Raw genomic sequence first — 20,771 nt, forward strand, 5'->3', positions numbered from 1 at the left:
TGTGTGCGTAAAAACGATATGGGGGCGCTGAAATAGGGTCCACGAGACTCCATTAAACGGCTGGTTTCGTTTTTTTTTGGTTTTGACAAAAATTTATAGCCTCGCGGTAGGTAAGACCTTTTAAGGCCTGACCACGTAATGCCAGTGGCAGATTTATGAATCGTATATGTTTCATTTACTCCAGAAATATAATAACAACAATAAACGGTTACTAGGCGAATAAAACATGCCGTACATGACGTGATATACGGTGTGTCTGTGTAGTACCTACGCTTACCAGGAAGAGATGGTACCAACCTCTGCTACGTAATACCACACGACCCACTGATTGCATTACGTGGACACAATCGATACATTTTACAATCACATGTTAACCATAATACAGTTTTTGATTTTTAGAATGTATTACATTCATATAATAATACAGACATACATTTCAACACTATGATGTGTAAAGTAAAAATGAAGATAAAAATTCATTAACATCTATAACACTATGCTGTATTGATGACATAAAAGTCTTATAGTAAATTTAATAGTAAAACAAAGCATTAAAACATTGAATAAGTTTTCCAACCAAATCAAACTGTTTATTATAAGTAATCAAAAATTGTAATCGTGTAAAATGTTTCTCAAGGTTTAGAAATTAGGAGTAATACACGCATATTACACGTTATTATAGTCATTAGTGTTGCTGAAAATTTTCATTGGTACTTCTTGAAATAACGTAAAATTTATAAACCTAACCCGACATTAAGGATAGTACTATAACAACAAAGGCATTTACCGCGGCCCTTGTATATAGTAATTATATAGTATAGGCCAACAATAATGTATATTTAAACACATTTTAAATAATGAGAAACATAATTTTACCTTGTGTTTAGATATAATCTACATTTTTTTTATAACAGAACGTCACGAATAGGAAATTGTCCTTCAGTGATGAATATTATATTTCGTTGTCATTTTATATCCATTATATTTTTAACAATACATACCAATCAAAACCAATTAAATAGTATTTGAAATTATAACGAAAAATTATTTTATATCCATATTTTCTCCAATAATCATTTATAAGTTTTCTATTTTTACTAATATTTACCCAACTTAAATAGAATATAATATACTGGTAAAATTAATTATACTAAACATTAAAATTGTATATTGTTAGTTGATGCATATTTTAAACTTTTATAATATGGATATTGAATTATTGTAGGTATGTCCGTGTTTGTGTACAATATCATATAAATAGGTATACCTGACCAATAATCATCTTTAATCACTTGTAATAATATTAATTATGAATACATCTATTGCCATAAAATATAATATTGTAATCAAAACTGACACGAACAGACATGCATTATAGGTACATGATATATACATATATATATATATAGAAAAAATCCATAACAAAAAATAGCGTAAGTGCATATTTTGTTATAAAATATGATTATGTAAAAATTATTAAAATTATCATCACTAAGTATTTGTATAAACGCTACAAGCTACTTAAAAAAAATACTATAAATATACAATCTTTCAAACAAAAATCAAAAAATATTAAATAACATATTTGATTTTTTTCCTTACTAATTTTAATCTCTTGATTACTTACCAACAAATATAGATATATTTTTGATGTTTGAATAAATATAATTGGAAATATCATCATATTTATAAAAATATATAAAAGAAAAATATTTTTAATCATAGTTTATAATTATTTTTGTATAAATTCTATAAGAACATCAAACGTAGGTATGCCTTTATAAATATAATATATTATTCCGGATGTGTATATGTATATATGAAAATACGAACAATGCATAGGCAACATTTTTACTGTAAAAATTAGTTCATTTTATCGTTTTACGTAATTTATTTTTGCAACAAAATTTTAATGACAACAATTTGGTATTTAGTGGTAGAACGATATGAGATCTATAGAAAAGGGTGCAAAGTAAAATGTCTAGAGGCAACGCAGTATAAATTTGCTCGTGGTATAAATATTTAAATAAACATAATTGAGTTATTACTTTTCCTGCGCAGTAAAGTAGCTGATATTACCAAAATAATAAACCTACCTTTATACTAACATTTTTTTTCTTTTTACTAGTTTTAAATATCTTATATCAAGTATGTCAATTCCGCAAATAATTAAAATCATTTTATAATTAATGAAATCATTAACAAATTTATTTTACTAACCTTTAATCAATTTTTATGTACCTTAAAATTCTCAATAATCCAGCTGTTTATATACAATGCTTGGTATTGTATCAATATCCAACCCTAAATCTTCAATATTAAACATTTAAATTTAAAACTAAATCAAAAAATTGCAGAATGTTTTAAACTTATACAGCTGTTCAAATTCTCAAAAAAAAAAAAAACCTATAATTGGTAAGTTAGTATTTAAAAAAATTAACTCGCGAAATATATAATGAAAAACTCATAGTAAAATTTAGTATAGAATACACTACAGTTATTATATAATAAATTAACTTAGGTAGCTTTTTATGATAAAATAAAAATTAGTACAAAATAAATATGTATAATCTTTTTTTATAAATATTTGAAATTCAAATTTTAACAAAGTTATATAAGTATTTTAAACAAAAATAATTACTTTATTTTGTTGTTATTAAGACTTTTTAACATAAAATATAAATTATAAAGTATTCTTAGAAATAGTGACTGCGATTATATTATACATCCTTAATTTATTATAAAGCAGAACTATTTCATAGATCTTTAATAATTATTTTGACTGTTTAGTCAATTTTTTATTTTTAAGTTGATTTTTCAGTCAACATCTAATCTACATTATTTTTATCGTTTTTTCTTTCATAACATAATAAATATTTTTTACCATATATATTTTTGTCTATCTGTATATTATGACTTATATTTTTTTTCATTCCACAAGGTTTTCTCAAAAGCGAGGATACAGTTCAGTGTGGGTGGACTACACTATCACGGACGATCTGTTTGGTATACATACATGCCAGATACTGTGTTAGAAAATGCGAGAGATGTTGACATACAATTGCATAATCATGTTGGCAAGTACGTGAAAATCCAACTTTACTTCTACAGCAAATGGATAATGATAAGCGAAGTGAAGTTTGATTCCGGTAAGAACTACATAGATCATAATTGATACTTATTTACTTTTATATAGATAATAAAACGATGGACTTCGTGAAAACCTAATTAGGTGATCTGTACACGCAATGCATGCTTTTAATATGATTTTTTTTCTGATAAAACGTGTAATATTCTTTTTGCATCTCGATAATAAAATATAACACGGAACCTGGAATAGGCAATTTACCTACACCATGGCCATTTCACAGTTTCCGGTATAACATCACTTTCTACCCTTCTCCTTCTATTGGGAATGCCTTTATCACTAAACCTAACTTTGTTAGTTAAGTAATCAATTGTATAATTACATAAAGATAGTGGTATTCGGTTAGTATCTTGAGCAATATACAGGTATTTTTTTTTTAAATATTATGTAGTTTTACGGTTGGTATACGTAAATAAATTATAGATGTGTCTATTTATTATATAGTATTGTATATACGTATAACGTACGTTGACAATTTATACTTATATTTAAAGTATTATTTTATACATACATGAAAGATCATCTAAATATCATATAAATCACGACAATGTGAGTATATGAAAATTAAAATAATTTGAATTATCAAGGCATAATAACTACATTCTGTCGTATTATTGAGGGATCCAAGCCGGGATATGGAAGCGAATTTATATTAAATACAATCCTATAACGCTATTTGTAGAGTCCATATTTTTTTCATATAAAATCTTACATTTAATCCATTAATATCTAAATTTTGAAATGCTGAATTTGTTGGTGAATATTTTTTAAATCAAATGTATGAATATATTTCGTATATTGAATAATTTATTATTATTGTTATTATTTATATTAGTAATTATTAATTACTAAGTATTAAACTTTTAAATGAATAAAGTAGTTTTGCATCAATTTTATAGGGTGTACCGTTTACTCCTCTTATCTAGAATAAATGGAATACTTTTCAAAATAACTAGTTTTCAACGTTAAAAAAATCGACCTGTAATTGTATGAACGGTCTTGCAACGCGTAAACGATGTATTGTTTTAATGACAATTAGAACTTTTAACCATGTAAAACAAGTATAAATCAAACCCAGACATATCTGCATGTGGCGTTAATATACAATCAAATAGAATCCAATACAGTATTATCATCACATTCTGAATAGTATTTGACGGACAACTGACATCTGCATGAGGATTGACGTTGTTGAATAATTTCGTGTAACCACGACATCGTAGTAGTATACCATCCACGCATGTATAAACCGAGACTAATTATTTTAACGATTCCAAAAAGGATTCAAATAATTAAAATATTTTTTATAACCTTAAGGTTAAGTTTTGGGATTTCAAGAAGTTCCAAATTTAAGAAGTGGTTAAAACAGATAAATTAAAATATATTTTTTTTTAACAAAAAATTAAAAATCTATACAGAGATTTTAAAATACAAAGTCAAAAATGCAATTATTTTTTTTATTATAGTTTTAAAAAAGTATGTATACCAAAGTAAGCTTTTTATATATCACTTACCTAAAAGATCCTTTAAAATAATGATCTTCTTAACACATAAATTATTAACTATTAATAATTATGTTAATTTGTTTTAAGAAAATAGTAATGCAGAATGTATACCTAATTATATTTATATTTATGCAACAAAACATCGAAAAATCTTTTCGTATTCCGATATGTAGAACTAAGTATACTGAACAATAATTCAGTTTATATCTTATATAAATCAGTAATTGATAAACCCACAATAGGAATCATAAATGCATAACAATGTCGGTATATTATGATAATATTAATACACTCTCAACTATATCTGATAAAATATATTTTTTTTAATTTATTCAAATATACGAGTTTGTTTGAAACATCGATTTATTTTTCACTCGAATAATTCGTTATTAAAAATGTAGAACTTTGAATGAACAATAATTTTTACTAAGAAACCCCTTCGAAGTTCCATACATATATTATATTTATATTGTACAAATCGTGTATTGCCGGCGGCAAAGCTTATAATCATTAAATTTATTACGTTGTTTATCAACACATAAAAAGTTTCGTTCCGCGTGCCATGTTCGAAACCATTCCGGTCGTAAGAAAACTCATGTAATAATACTATATGCATTTTCCACTGGACTTTTTGTACACACTATATCAATATAAAATGCACGAATAATAAAGATGCGTATGCAACGCAAATCTCAATATTAACAAAGTAAAATCAAGAACCGTACTAATTTGAAATGTTTTTACATTTATTTATGTATTATCGGGTAAACACACTTAAAGTAACAAAGAACTTTATTATACATTTTATGTAATCATCGTTTTATTATTAAAAATAAAACCTTTGTGCAACAAAGATTCTGTATGTACGATATCCGTATGTAAATATTTTCTCTGAAATTTAATTTCCATTTGTTCGAACGTACAATAACATCAAAAAGAAATTAATTGTACAAATACAATCAAATACGCTATTTTATGCAATTTCTGAATACATCTGAGTAATGAAGGTATTTGTTTCCCATTTTTGTAATCTATAACAGCAGTTAAACGTGTACATAGATCATTAACTCAAAACGATGGATGAGTTTTAAACTAAATACATTTAAAATCCACTCGTGACACGCGTTGAAATAAATATTAAATCTTACAGCTCTTAGTAATAATTCCTGTGTTTGATTTTGATGATGTTATTGTGATCGCAATGACAATCGCATAATATTTTTGATAAAAATAAAGCCATTTTTCTCTAGACTTTTCTAGAACACAGATGATCAACATGACAACGCCGCTACTAAATATGACTATAACGATATACTATATTACATTTTGTACGAGTAGTATATCCATAATATAACCCAGCAGCAGCTGCAACGGTAATAGTTAACAGTCACAATATTCTGAAACCTTGACAGCTGAGAGACTTCACGCGCGCTCGACACGCGGAAGCGCAGTGGGCAAGTTTAAGTCTTCCGTCTCCGACGGGGCGGTTTCATAAAATACATATATTATACACAATAATATGCATGTACGTTATATATGCGCGCCACCACCGCAGTTTCAAAAAAGTTTGCGATTTTTTTTTCTTTTATTATTATTTTGTCTTTCTCTCTGTGCACATCCGTCCCACCCGGCACCGAGTCGCACACTCACACACAATACGTACGAAAGCTGAATCATTTATTCGACCGCTGAGCACCGTACATACGCATAATATACACATACACATACCATGCATATATGTATGTATGTGTATAAGTTATGACCGAGTACCGGGTATACCTCTCTCGTTCTTTATAAGCGGGTTATTTATGGAGCGGGGATTATGCGAAAGTATATATAGGAACTCATCTTATGAAGCTATTTATTTCCGGCACAACGGACTCAGTTTTATTTAAATTCTTGCTCTCTACCACCCTCCCCCCACCTTCCGTCTTACAACCGCTCACCCCTAAAGACCACAAAAACCCACGAGCGACGACTGGTCGCGAGCAATGAATGTATATGACGTGTGTGCGTGTATTATAGGTAAGATACGTAATTTTTATTTTTTACGTCAATTATAGCATCGTAATATATAGATTTCTCCTTATGTACTTATAAAAAGAAGAGCAAGATGTTCCAGCTCAGTTAGGTCAAAATAATTAGTGCAGATAATTTATGGAAAAAAACACTTAACTGCTCACAGTGTAGTGTATTTGATTTAGTTTTGTAGTGAGGAGAGACAAGAATAAAACTATTATACTCTAGATATATACTATAATACTCTTCTATTCTACCTTATTGATTTTATACTAATATACATTTTTAATTTTGAAGCAAGTTAATGATAAAAAACGAATTTAGTAATTTGTTCTTTGTGAGGTCAAATATACATTTATCAGAATTTTTTGAAATAATCAGGAGAAAATATATAATACTTAGGTAATGTACTAAATACTAATTAATAGGATCGTGAGGTGAGTGCATTTGCTACATTGCCTCCCCCACTTCTCTCAATTACGCTACTGACTACTCGTCATATAATTTAATCATTTTATACTTTTGGAATTCAATATTTATTTTTATTATTATAATTATTATCACTTGTCAAGCATATACAATTTTTAACTCAAGCGGCCTATAGTAGAACATCTACACAAAAATTAAAAATAATTTAATTACCTAACCACGAAGTGCAAAAAAAAAACTCGATCGACATAATTATGCAATGACTGTTTTTGCATACAATTTACTGTTTATTAAAAATTAATTACTTTTTTTTCAGAGTTTTGTTTTCTTTCATTTCATTTTTTTACACTACAGCAACTCTCTAGAACAGCTTCAGTTTAATACATTTGGTGACAATTTAATATACCACGCTGAAAATATAAAGAGTTGTTGTTGTTTGTTGGTAAACCATATCAATAATTACATAATAAAATTATAGTGTAATACACAATATAAACTAAATCACACGCGCCATGCTCGCTATCGCGTACTAATTTATCGACACTGCGTATGCGATTTTTGTTTATCACATCACGCGCGTACGACACAATTTATAAAATATTCAACAAAGAGTGCCAATATGTTTTTTCTACCCTAAATTATTTGTCATAAAATCCGCTGCCGTCAAATATAAATACACATAAAGGCAGGCCATATGTGTAGTTTATTACCTTATGTTTATATTATATGATATGAGAAAAAAAAATAAGATAGAAGATGAATGGGAGGATGGTCACAATGATTTATTGTGTTCTGCGTGTTTAAGCACGTGCATAAATCGCCACAAATCGCGTTCGCGTTTTGGATTGAATATTGTACGAGTGTTTTGTAAATTTATTTCTCGATTCTCGGTTTTCATTTATTTATTTTTTGTTTTTTTTTTTTTTTTTGCAGAACCGTTGGCTCAGAACGTGACGGTGGACGCGGACGCGCCGTTCGAGGATGAGCAGCTGGTTGGAGGAGCGGTGGATCCGCCTTGGGACTCGCCCGACACCAGTAAGTGTTTTTAATATATTCATGTGGCTGTTGTTGTTTTTTTATTATTTTTTATTCGATTTACCCTAGTTGGGTAGTAAGGGGAAGGGTAGAAGTGGATTGGGTGGCATCATTTATTAACGAGGCGCGATTCCCGGAGGGACGACTCGCTCCATATTCGGACTAGAAACGCAGTTATGAAGTACATATATATTATACATGGAAATACCTGATGTAGAACGGCTGTCGTTATATTATATCGTTTCTTATTTATTCATTTATCCTGTAGTATCCTTAAAAGCACACCACTCGTCTTATGCTTTTTTGGTCTTGGTAGAAGGTTCCTATACTATTACATCACTCATACCTATTCAAAAGGTCTGTTGTGATCTAAATAAATATGTTAATTTTAAAAAAGGTACTGTAATAGCACCCGAAACAAATGTCCGTTTAAGCGTTATCTTGCTGTCAGTAATCGTAGATTAATTCTATTGACGGGATACATAAACCATTATGTCTCAATCCAATAGAATAGTCTATCTATACGTACATTTGGATTTAAAATCTCAGATGTTTTTTATTCAATTTACTAAAAACCATATTCTTAAATTTAAATAATTGTTAGCCCTTAGAGTATACGTTGTTTAAACGAAATAACTTTTAAAAAAATGTATTCATTTGCACTTTTGACCATGTTACATTTCTATCCAATTCCGACTGACCGATTTGAGTGCAAATTTGCAATTCGAATAGAATTTTTTTCAAATCCGAATGCAATTTGAACTAAACCTTTTTAACCCAAATGTAATCAGGCTAAAATAGGTTCAATTCTATACCTTTCTCCGGACGAGAGACAAGAAAGATGCTATTGACGGGTGGTTCCATTTTAGACGGAAAATCCCGCAGGGACAGACTATATTCGTATATGCTATCCCCGTGGGAGATACATCCATAAAGGATGAACATTATTTTCTTTGCTTCGAGAAAATGCAATAAATATCTATAAACGTGTAAGTCTTGAACACAAAGCATTGTACATTAAATAAAATACGTTTATGTTAACAGCTGCACACAAGGAAAAGGATGACAGGACCAGTGGAGGGCTAGTAGAAGTGCTCATCGGCGTGCTGACGGCCGCCACGCTCATCTTACTTGGTATTTGCGCCATTGTGTTAGCTCTGAGTCGCCGCAAGAAGCATCAGACCATCAGCACTTCGATATTCAAAAAGCCATTTGGAGTAGCGATCAACATGAAGGATATATTCATGAACTTATCGCCTCACAACAACAACACTACCACCGTTATTAACAACAAAAACAACAACCACAATCATAGTTTGGTCATCGGAGGCGGTAATCGCCACATCACAGAGAACCCATTGGCGGTCGGCGAACAGATGCGTAGCGATAGTTTCGCGTCAGATACTTACGACAAATCACAGCATGTCGTCTACGAAACGCCACTATTAGCCCGCAAAGACTACGAGACAATTAGGAGTAGCAAAGGTATTTATATAATATAAACATAAGGTTTATACGCATAATAAAGTAGTACCTACTGAGAAGTTAACTAATTTTCCTAATCAATTTTTGATACTCCACTGAATGAAAAAGTGGAAAATAATAATTTTGCGTAAATAATGAGTGATAATAATTCTTAAGAATTTTAAATTTTTCATAAAGCCGTGCAATTTGAAAAAAAAACAATGTTTTAAAAATCGCCTTTCATAATAATAGAACAATATATTTACAATGTCAGAATAGTTGTTTATTTTGCAATGTTAATCTCCGTTCAAATACAAAAAAAAACCTCCAACAATTATGACCATAGTACCTATGCGATTATTGTATTTTTTTTTCACTAAAACTATGCATTTGCTTGACAGTGGCAGCAAAATAATTAATCACGATGTAATCTTAAAACACCACACGTCATTATTATTTTGTACATATAATATAGAGTATCAAAACAATATTTCAAAGATACATAAATACAAATATGCATAACTGCTAGCTGCCACTGTGCATAAAACTTTCGAATTAAACAATGCCACTCGTATTTTGGAAACAATATAATAATTAATATTACCCGAGTAAGTCTCTATCGATCGTTTGTTTTGCATAGATAAATCGACAGCGAAATAAAGTGAAAAACCGCATGAACTATTGTACTGTATTTTTGAATACGATTATTATCAGTACATGGAATAAACGAATTTAAATCAGAGTACAACAATATTTTCTTGGGTTAATATAAGATCACTCGAAAGTATTTTGAATGTTACATAAAGATATAGAGCAAATTTACTTTCATGAGTCCGTGAGATGAAGGTATACAACTTCTCCAAAGAAAATGATTTACAATAATGAAATTAAAAATTAACTTATCCTAACTTAATTGATTTTAAAAAATTTGTAAAATCCTTCCCAACTCCCACCGATCAATTTTGTACACGAATAATATCGTGTTTTAAGGAACTTGCGTGTAACTTGCTACTTACCCGAAAACATATCTTACAAGAATAACTCACGCCTCGTAAGATGATCAAATTTCAATATTTTTTTTTTATTTTTTTTTTTTTTTTTGAATGAGAACGACTCCTTACAGAGCGTATTACATTTCAATTTTTAAATTTCTATTTCGAAACCATATAATAAAATTTTGAATATGACAAATTTTCACAAGTTTTTGTTTTATTATTACTTTTATTTTACGGAACATAATTCTAATGCACTCCATAGAAAATCATCCTCTTCCTAACAAACCAAAAATTAATATAACCATAGAACTCAGCACATAAGATTTTTTTCTCAATAGCGTGACTTGAGAAAAAAATCATGTTTTTAATTTTTTGACGGTGGTGCTATTAACAAATGTGCAGCTGCAACGCGTGTTTAGATAGCCCAATATCCATAAATACCACGCTCACGCTTATATCATTAATGAGTTATAATTAGGACTAGGATTTATATGAAACAGTTTATTTTTTTGCAACTTCTGATTATTGCTTATGTAAGTAATGTCCACGAATCACCTCATGATGAGATAAACAGTGGTGATTTTATTTTGCATATTTTGAATAAATTAATATTATTGTATATTTTGACTATACAAACGCGAAAAATGCATATTTTATGGTATATTTCGTTACTAGACATTTTTATCATACGACAGTATATGTATTGACGCTGTTCAAAAATACCTATTTAAGGTTAGATTAGGTCCATGTACGTAGCGAAAGTGGGCAGGGGTGGACTTTCCCCCCCTGCGCTTTAAACTAAATTGTATTTCTTATACCAAACGTACAAGTTTAAAAATTTTACTATAAAATATGAAAAAAGCAAAAAAAAAAAGTCATCAAATAACCTAACCAAAAAAAAGGTTATCAACTGCCTCCCCTCTACCCATTAAAATCCTAACTATGCCCATATTATAATCTAATAGAAAACCGTTCAGTTTTGAAAATTTTTAAACAACGTATAATTGTTTTATGTAATACATTTGAATAGCGTGAATAGCTAAAAATATTATTTAATTAATTTTAAACCTTATAATTTTTTTTAAATGTATATTTTATTTTTATTTTGGTGTATATTATATTAATTGCATATTTTTGCATATTTTTTATAAGCCAAATGCTTATTTTACAATTTTTTATTGCATATAAATCCTAGCCCTAGTCAAAACTAAAACAAAAGCAACGAGTAACCATTACGAGATTGCAAATTGCCTAAATATTGCCATTTATTAAATATAAACATAAACTGTAAGATCCTGAAAAAAAAAATTAATGTTATTTATTTTATGAATGCTTCTGAAAAGAGGACAAAATTCGATGAACATTTTTGGGCTTATTTGTTTTCGACGATATAATAGTACATTATAAAGACATGCGTTTCAATTTCAGACGCAAGGAGCACGATGTCTGCAAAAGAATTTTGTCGCAGTGACTCGGAACGCGGATCGCTGAGCAGTCTGGAAATCGACATCCGGGCCGCCGAATATTCGACAAGAGACAGCGTCACTTCGTTGCACTACCGAAGCTTGCAGAGTCAACCGCCGCCTCCACCCGTGCCGGTTCAGGTCGATGCCCTGATTCGGCCAAAACACCTCCAATGCAACATCACCGACGTACCGGTCACCAGGAAAAGGTTTCACACAGCGCCTCGCGAAAAGCACAGGGTAAGTAAAACTTTGCACACACACACGAGCCAGAAACGAGATGTCTACGTAAATAGTGAGGGACTTTTGCTGACGATTATTTATACCTGACTGTCAATGGTAGGGGTCGACTGAAGGAATTCAAATGTTTTTTTTCGCGTTAGCCAATACAAAGTTTGTATTTTATTATTGATTTTTTTTATATCGGTTCGGAAATTTTTCCGCTGTTTCACAAATAATATGTTATACTCCGGCACGAGTAAACGACATTTGACTTCAAATAAAATAAAATTCAATATATTAGTACCATTTGATTGATCGCCTACGTTATAATATTAATATAATACCAAGTATATATATATATATTCATTTTAAGGAACAATATCAATAAATATACTTAGTGCTAATCTATAGTCTATACCTTGATTAATTTCCCTTTTTTATAAAAAGTATAAAGTGATATTTTTCGTAGAAAATACGATTTAATTCAATAATAATGAAACATTATGTTTTTTTGTAATAGATGCCTGCCTATTATACCTATTATTATTAAAAGAACGGATGTAAACCAAACAACTATTGAGCACTAAAAAACATAATTAATGGATGAAAATTTAATCTTTATTATTTTTTGAACAGAAAATTCCTTGAACAAACTAATAACATTTAACTTCCATAAATTATTACTATTCTATATGTAATACTGTTCACTAAAAGGAATTTTCCATTTTTAAATGATTTATACTACACAACTATAATAATTATATTGTGAAATAACTTTATTTTTATAAAAAAATAATAATATAAATAAACAAATAAAAGACATATTGTATAATTAATTCTAGTATTATGCATACTATTTAGTTATTTAAAACCTTAATAATTAATTTATACATTATAATATGGAACAACTAATAACTCACACCATCACTAAAATATAGTAACTAAATTATAACTAATTTGATGAAGGTACAATATTTACTATCTCGATCATTTCTGCTGAAGTATAGTATCGATGTATTCTTTATCGTTTTATTTGTATTTTACATAGATAAATACAATAATTTGCGTTTGACATTGTTTATAATTTTTGTCACGTAGATAAAGTAATTATTACATTATTATATATAAAATTAATACATTAATATGATTTTTGTACAGGTATTGTACAATAATTAATAAAATTCATTGAAATTTATACATATGTGCAATTCCAGATTATTCACATTACTCGTATTCTTTCACCTAAATAATATACACTTATAAAAATATATTTATGATATAGAGACTACAGGTTTAACGAGTAATTATTATTTAAATAAAACACGATTTTTATGTTCCATATTTCCATTTGAATGGTATATACAAACAAGTAACAACGGTACCCGTAATATATTAAATATTAAATTATGTACAAATACGGTTTAGTGCATAATATTATGTGTCGTTAAAAAACGTATTATACTATGATTATTTATGAGTTTACATCGTCAAAACTTTTTGAATTTATATCTATATGCAAGTCATTTGATTAGTGCTGAAACGAATGACGATAAATTAACTTACTATCCAAAGAATTAAAATTAAAATATAATTTTTTTATTTTAATTTGATTTAATTTGTTAATATGACGTGTTGTACAGATTTCGCAAACAATTAGATGAGGTTTTTTATTTGTTGCTAGATAAACTATGTGCCATAGTTATTATTATTGTCATTACTTTGTTTTCAAACCGCATAGTCCAATTAATATTATTTTATCTTTCTCATTAAAATTGAGATTAAGCTATTAATGATTTTACTTAGATTTTAAATTCTATCCCTCTTTACTCTATAGTCTATCTCTTTTCAGATGGCACCTCCTTCGGTGTCATGGAACATTAGTCCCAGCATGGGCCAAGTATACAAGTGCCGGGAAGCGGAAATTGTTCAGATACCGCGATACTGTTTAAATGTGGTTAGTAAACTTGGCGGCTCGCACTTGGGCGAAGTAACCGTATGCGAGACAACGATAGACATCCGTATGACAGACAATGGACGTGTAGCGGCTAAGACTTGTAACTCCGACTCGACCAGGGAAGTCAAATTCCTGTGCAGCCTGCTCGACCCGAACCTGGTGCGCGTGTTCGGCGTGTGTACCACTGAGTCACCGCCGTGGTTGATCACTGAGTACCCAGCAGAGCTTGGTGACCTAGTCATTGTGTTAAGGACGCACTCCGCTCTCACGTGAGTCGATTACCGATTTACCCCGTTTATAGATGATATAACACATTGATATGATAATATTGTGCTCGAAAAATATATTATACTACTGTATTATCATATTTTTAACTTTTTTCTTTTTGTATAAATACAGTACATCCGAAAGATAGATTAATTTGTTTTATAATGCATATGTAAAGTTATAGTTTATGTGTTAATGTGTTTATATATACACAGAGTGATTCATCAAACATGCTCCACCTCCCATTTTTTTCAACATTGAAGTTATTCTAAATTTAATTTTTGGAATTTTCAAATAATTTACTTAAACACCATAGTTTCAAATTCTTTTTTGTACTATTTAAAGAAACCAATAAAGATACAAACATATTTTTATCAAATTATACTGTAAGCTATTTAGTAAATCATTTTTCTAAACATTTTTATGTATAAAACCAAAACTCGAACAAGTAGTTTTTGAATTTTTTGATTAGTTTTTATACTAAGGATAGTAGATCTATGATAACGAGCTTGGAAGTTATAAAATCATAATGGTAATTTGAAAATTATAGAGATTATTATTATTCTATCAATATTTGTAATTCATAAAAGAAACCTAAGTATAATAAACACTAAATGCAACATTAAATCTATCTTTTATTTTTATTAAACCATTTTTAATAAATTGTATGTACAATACAAAAATCTTAGTAGCTAAAAAACTACTCGTTCAGATTTTGTATGAAGTAACTAAAAATGTTTAAAAAATGTAAACAGTTTATTACTAAATTATATGCTTCAAATAAAATCTTACACAAATATTTTATGAATTATTTTTATAAACCATTTTTGTAATGTTTGCACCGAGTTTTTCATATCATTACAAATTTTAAGCCAGTTATTAGTGAAAAAAAAGTTCATTATTTATTCTATTCTCGTTAAGAACATATCCTAATATTTTTGCTGCAATACGTATAACCATTATCCTTTTTTTATTGGTATATAGGTAGTAATTATAAGTAGTATACAACATAATGGGAACTAAATAATTAATGTTAAAACATACATTTAACTAATTGAAGCAAAACCCTCGGAAAATCACCTTTAATTATAATTTTATTATATTACTCGTATTAGAAGGTAATTACTTGTATATTCATCAAAAACATAGCTTTTTCTCTTCGACAAAAAACTTAACTATTCTTACATAGCTCTCCCATCATACAATATCACATTAGTTTAAAACGCATCACATTTTTTATTTCCTATAAATCAAAAACTTTGTCTCATCTTTAAATCTTTAAAAAATTTTAAACCAATACAATCGAACGTGTTTTATTACAAAAACATTATTGATAACGTATATTAATTTTTTTCTATACATAATAACAACACAAATATATCGATTATTTTCTTTAACATTTTATAATTAAAAAATTAATATCATATAAAATTATACCACTAGTTTATAATAAGGTAAATAAGTGTTTAATCATACCAACTAAAACTTACAATTATGAGTACCTACCTTGCATAATTATTTTCTTTTTAATTGAATATAATTTATTCTTGTTAAAATTGCTTACATTTTTAAAATTAGATAGGTAAGTTATATATAATACATACTACTGTAAAACTGCGTATTTACTAACATTTAAATAAGTATACACAGCAGAACATTCAGAATTATGATTAATACAAAACGAATGATGGAATATTCTTTGATATTTCTAATGAATTTAATGGTGAATACACCAATTGCCCAACAATATGATATTAACAAATATACTAGAAAAACATTCTGAATATTACGTGTTCAACGATTTCTATAAGCTAAGCTAGATATCGTGATAGAACACATGTTTCCCTTAAAATATACCATCGGTATACAATATTTATTAGTTAAATACTCGAAGGTAAAAAAAAAAAATTGTAACTATTGAAATATTAAAGACTGCAATGATTAATATAACACTGTAACCTATAAATAATTGTATTCTTGACGTAGTTTTAAATAAAAATTATCATGTTTTAAAGTGTGTATATTACTGTTTAGGTACACGACGCTTATGTTCATGGCCACTCAAATCGCATCGGCCATGAAGTATCTAGAATCCAAGAATGTGGTACACAAAGACTTGGCGGCCAGGTAAACTAAAATCGTTTTTCCAAAGCTTCTAAAATATTGTTATCATACTTAAAATTATACATGATATTGATTTATTACACAAGTACACAACTACGATCCATTTAATGCGTATTGGTTTTTTTTCTCGGTAAACAGAAACTGTCTGGTTTCGAGAGGCTATTCGATTAAAGTGGCCGACGTGGCAGTATGTAATCCGGCTTACAAAAAGGACTATAGCGAAATCGGAAACAGACCTCCGGCACCGATTCGATGGCTTCCGTGGGAAAGCATATTATTAGTAATACTATATATATATATTATAATAAAAATTAATTATTATTACGACTGTGAACCTAAAAATATATTTTAAATTACCTATGACATTTATACTTAAAACTGCACTATCGATAAGTTATTGATAAATATATCAAAAATATAAAATAAATATGCGTACCCTTAAGTATATAATAATATAGTGTATATATTATGTTATTTAGTTATATTTCTGTTTCACCTTAAAACTTTTACTTATTTTTAAATAATTTTCTTTTTCTTAATATTTATTACTCATTAAGTATCAATAGTATCATGTATCAAATATTAACTTTTATATATTTTTATTTTCAATTGTAGATGTTATTCTATTTTCATATCATCATGGTATTGACTATTCTAAAAATAAAAAATATTATTCAGTCACTAGGTAGTAGGTACTATTTTTCAACAAAGATTTGGCGTTATTTTCAAAGTATAAACCTCATAATAAGGATATTTTCTTGCATGAAGATCCGTAGAACATTGTTTTTTTATGATAATATTTGATTTAAATAACGATATATAAATTTAAAAAATGTAATTTCGTGCTCACTGTACTCTTATGTATTTACGCATTTCTTATTCAAAGCATTTTAATTACATAATATTGTAACTTGAAAACTTTTTCAATACAATTTTTCTTACTTAATTATATTTTCTGACATTATATGTTATATCCACTACAGTGAATTGTTATTATTATTATCATTGTTTATTTTTTTTTTAAATAAAAAGAAGAATAAAAGAGGACTCGGGTAGATAATCAGATATTATCAACCATAAATATACAATTGTCTGAATGTAACCAGATGAAATTTTACTATAAGAATAATTTAATACTCATGTTTTTTTTTTTCCAAATAGGATCGATATACGTGTCCGAGCACAGTATGGTCATTCGCTGTAACAATGTGGGAATTATTGAGTATGGCTAGAGATAAACCATTCCCGCACCTCACCAATGAGCAGGTCATACACAACGCTGAACAGATGTACTACGGAGGAGAGCTACAAGTGAGTATAAACTTATGTATGCCTAAAAAATTAGAGCACGATACTTTATTATAAGTGTTATATAAAATACGCAAAATTAAAAACATATTTATTGGTTCGTACCAACTAAAAACTCAGTGTAATACAATATTTATTAACATATATTTTCATATTATAATAGGCGGGATTACTGATAATATGTTCATGCAAAAGAAATAATAAATTATTTATCAGTAATCCGTTTCAGTATTCCATCAAAATGTTGAAAAATTAAAAAAGCTCTTGCTCACTCATTGGTCTCGTTTCATTTATATTTTCCCAGCAAAACTCATAAGTCATTATAATCCAATTTTAGCGTTATATTTTCTATTTTATTATAAGATTCGATCTATTACAACATACGATTAAACTAATTTTGGTTTACCAAAGTTAATTTAATATAATATAATATTAAATAATAACTAACTTGAATTAAAATAATTAATTGTAATAATATTCAAAACTATACATTCTATTAGGAAAGTCTAGAAGTCGTAAATATTTCTTTATAAAAATGAATTTTTAAATCTCTAAGAGTATAGAGTATAAAAAATTAAATTGATCAAAAATTTTAAATATTTTATACTCTCGTAATTCAATTTCATAACACGTTCGTGCAGAAAAATGAATACCATAATAAATTATGTTTTACATATGTTATGTACACATTCAACATTTCCAAATCATTCGACTTAACAACTCAAATTTTTAAGTGAATAATTATTAATTTGTACTAATGTATTTTTCATGTTAAATAACATTGAATTGTTGAAATGGCATTATTACATCGAGTATTTTAGTGTCTAAAGACATTTTTAAGAGACAAAAAAAAAAATTCGAATTATTGGTGTTTTCGAATAATCAAGAAAGTCATACAAATCTGTCACGCTAATTACATGTATAAAGTTGACGGTAATATATAAGAAACTGGTATATATTTATATATTTATTGAGTTTTTTTTCATTTCAATAATACAATAAAATTATAATGACACGTCAATTTTAATAAACATTTCAATAAAATTTTTGCCAATTTTTTCTAGTACTTTTATTGAGTTTTCTATCAAATAAATCGAAATACAATACTAAAGAATAAAATATAATAGGTACATATTATGTCTGTGAATATTAAATCATTATATTTCCGAACTATTCCAATGAATAATATAATTATTATTATTGCGCATGAAATGTGTACCTACGTGGCACAATATAATATACATATTTTCCAATAATTAAATTATGGAATAACTCGCATTTCCAGGTACTATTACCCAAACCCAACCTGTGCCCTACCGAGATTTACGAGCTCCTGTGCCAATGCTGGAAACGTGATCAAAATCTAAGGCCCACGTTCAAACAACTTTACCATTTCCTGAAACGCAATCACACAACGTACTCGTGTGAGATCGACAAGCAACTGCACAACGTTTCACCGATATAATAAATATTGTATTGTTAAATTATTTAAACCATAATAATATTTATTACTATTGATATTATTACCATTATTGTTTGTAATCATTTATAATATTTGTATAGGTATTAGTTTATTGCGTATATATTATGTGTATGTATATACTATATATATATTTGTATATTTTACGTATATGTATATGAAAAAGGTACATTTTCTTGTTAAACCTATTTTCTTTACCCGCTCTGTTCAAAAAAAAAAAATTCTTGATTTGTAGCATTCAGCGACATAGGTTATTGTGATGTATAGGTTAACCGTGTAAAGTGAGAACAGGGTTTTGCTTCGTCTATGACTTTGTGATACAACTTTTTTTGAAAAATCACATTTTTTTTTCTAACTTCACAACCAACCGGGATCGCCGGACAAACGCTTCGTGACAATTTATTTCCATATACTATTTCATATCGTGTATTTTTCTAATTCATGTATACTTTTATAAAAATTAATATATATACCTATATTATGTAATTAATATTATGTTATATAATCGAAAACGTTGTTAGCTAGACAATCAATGAGGTAGGGTATGTAATATATATTATATTGAAATGAGTTGTAATTTCGATGTCATCTATTTATAATATATAATATTATATATCGAAACCGTTTTACTACTATAGGCCTATAATTACTTCGGTAGGGTCTAATTATTTAGTCATAATAATAAACTGTATTATATAGTAATAATTAGTATTAAAATAAATAATATATTATATTATATATATAGTATGTTAATACATAAGATCGGCTTATGATGTGCAATAATGAACATTATATACACTATTGTTAAGTTAATATTAAATTCTAATATTTTTTTTTTTTTGTTTTAATTCGTTAGTTAATGTCATTAAAATGATCTGTAAACATGTTTTTCTGTGAGTGTTTCTTTGGTTTTTTTACGTTTTATGGCAAAAATATACGTCTATTATATTGTTTATATATACATCTCTAAAACGCAACAATTGTGTCTATGCAAAGAAATTTGACAGTGTTTTCTCAAAACAAGTACGAAAAATAATAATTATGCATATAACATTATTGTAATAAAAACTAATTTCTCTGTACTTGATATTTTAAACGCTCTTAAAAAAAAAATTTAAAAAAATACGTTATTTAACTATCAAAATTGTAATTAAAAATATAATTTAATAAAAAAAAAAAAAAAAAAATGTGAAAGAACAATTTATTAAATTTCTATTCAGCACAATATAAATATACATAAACAACATAACAGATCAGATACCTAATAATGATCAATGAACTCAGTACATAAGAATAAAAATAAGAATAATATACGACATTATCATAATACGTACAATAAAAATATGATTAAGTATACG

The 20,771-nt window shown here is 27.9% G+C and overlaps 1 protein-coding gene across 2 annotated transcripts in view; it reads left to right on the forward strand.

The window, feature by feature from the left end:
- LOC112604223 (discoidin domain-containing receptor 2-like) overlaps nucleotides 1-19,464 on the forward strand; it is a 159,572-nt gene extending 140,108 nt beyond the window's left edge. Inside the window, exons 9-17 of one of the 2 annotated variants that reach the window (XM_025353159.1) lie at nucleotides 2,942-3,149; nucleotides 8,035-8,136; nucleotides 9,181-9,621; nucleotides 12,024-12,298; nucleotides 14,130-14,503; nucleotides 16,536-16,628; nucleotides 16,764-16,905; nucleotides 17,787-17,936; nucleotides 19,219-19,398. In XM_025353159.1, the coding sequence (XP_025208944.1) occupies nucleotides 2,942-3,149; nucleotides 8,035-8,136; nucleotides 9,181-9,621; nucleotides 12,024-12,298; nucleotides 14,130-14,503; nucleotides 16,536-16,628; nucleotides 16,764-16,905; nucleotides 17,787-17,936; nucleotides 19,219-19,398 (1,965 nt within the window). Of the gene's footprint in view, nucleotides 1-2,941; nucleotides 3,150-8,034; nucleotides 8,137-9,180; nucleotides 9,622-12,023; nucleotides 12,299-14,129; nucleotides 14,504-16,535; nucleotides 16,629-16,763; nucleotides 16,906-17,786; nucleotides 17,937-19,218 lie in introns of both variants that reach the window. The other variant, XM_025353160.1, reaches the window with a different exon arrangement.
- The last annotated feature ends 1,307 nt before the right edge of the window (nucleotides 19,465-20,771 follow it).

The sequence above is a fragment of the Melanaphis sacchari genome, unplaced genomic scaffold (genome assembly GCF_002803265.2).
Source record: "Melanaphis sacchari strain LSU unplaced genomic scaffold, SCAv2.0 Contig11_pilon_pilon, whole genome shotgun sequence".
Taxonomy (NCBI): domain Eukaryota; kingdom Metazoa; phylum Arthropoda; class Insecta; order Hemiptera; family Aphididae; genus Melanaphis; species Melanaphis sacchari.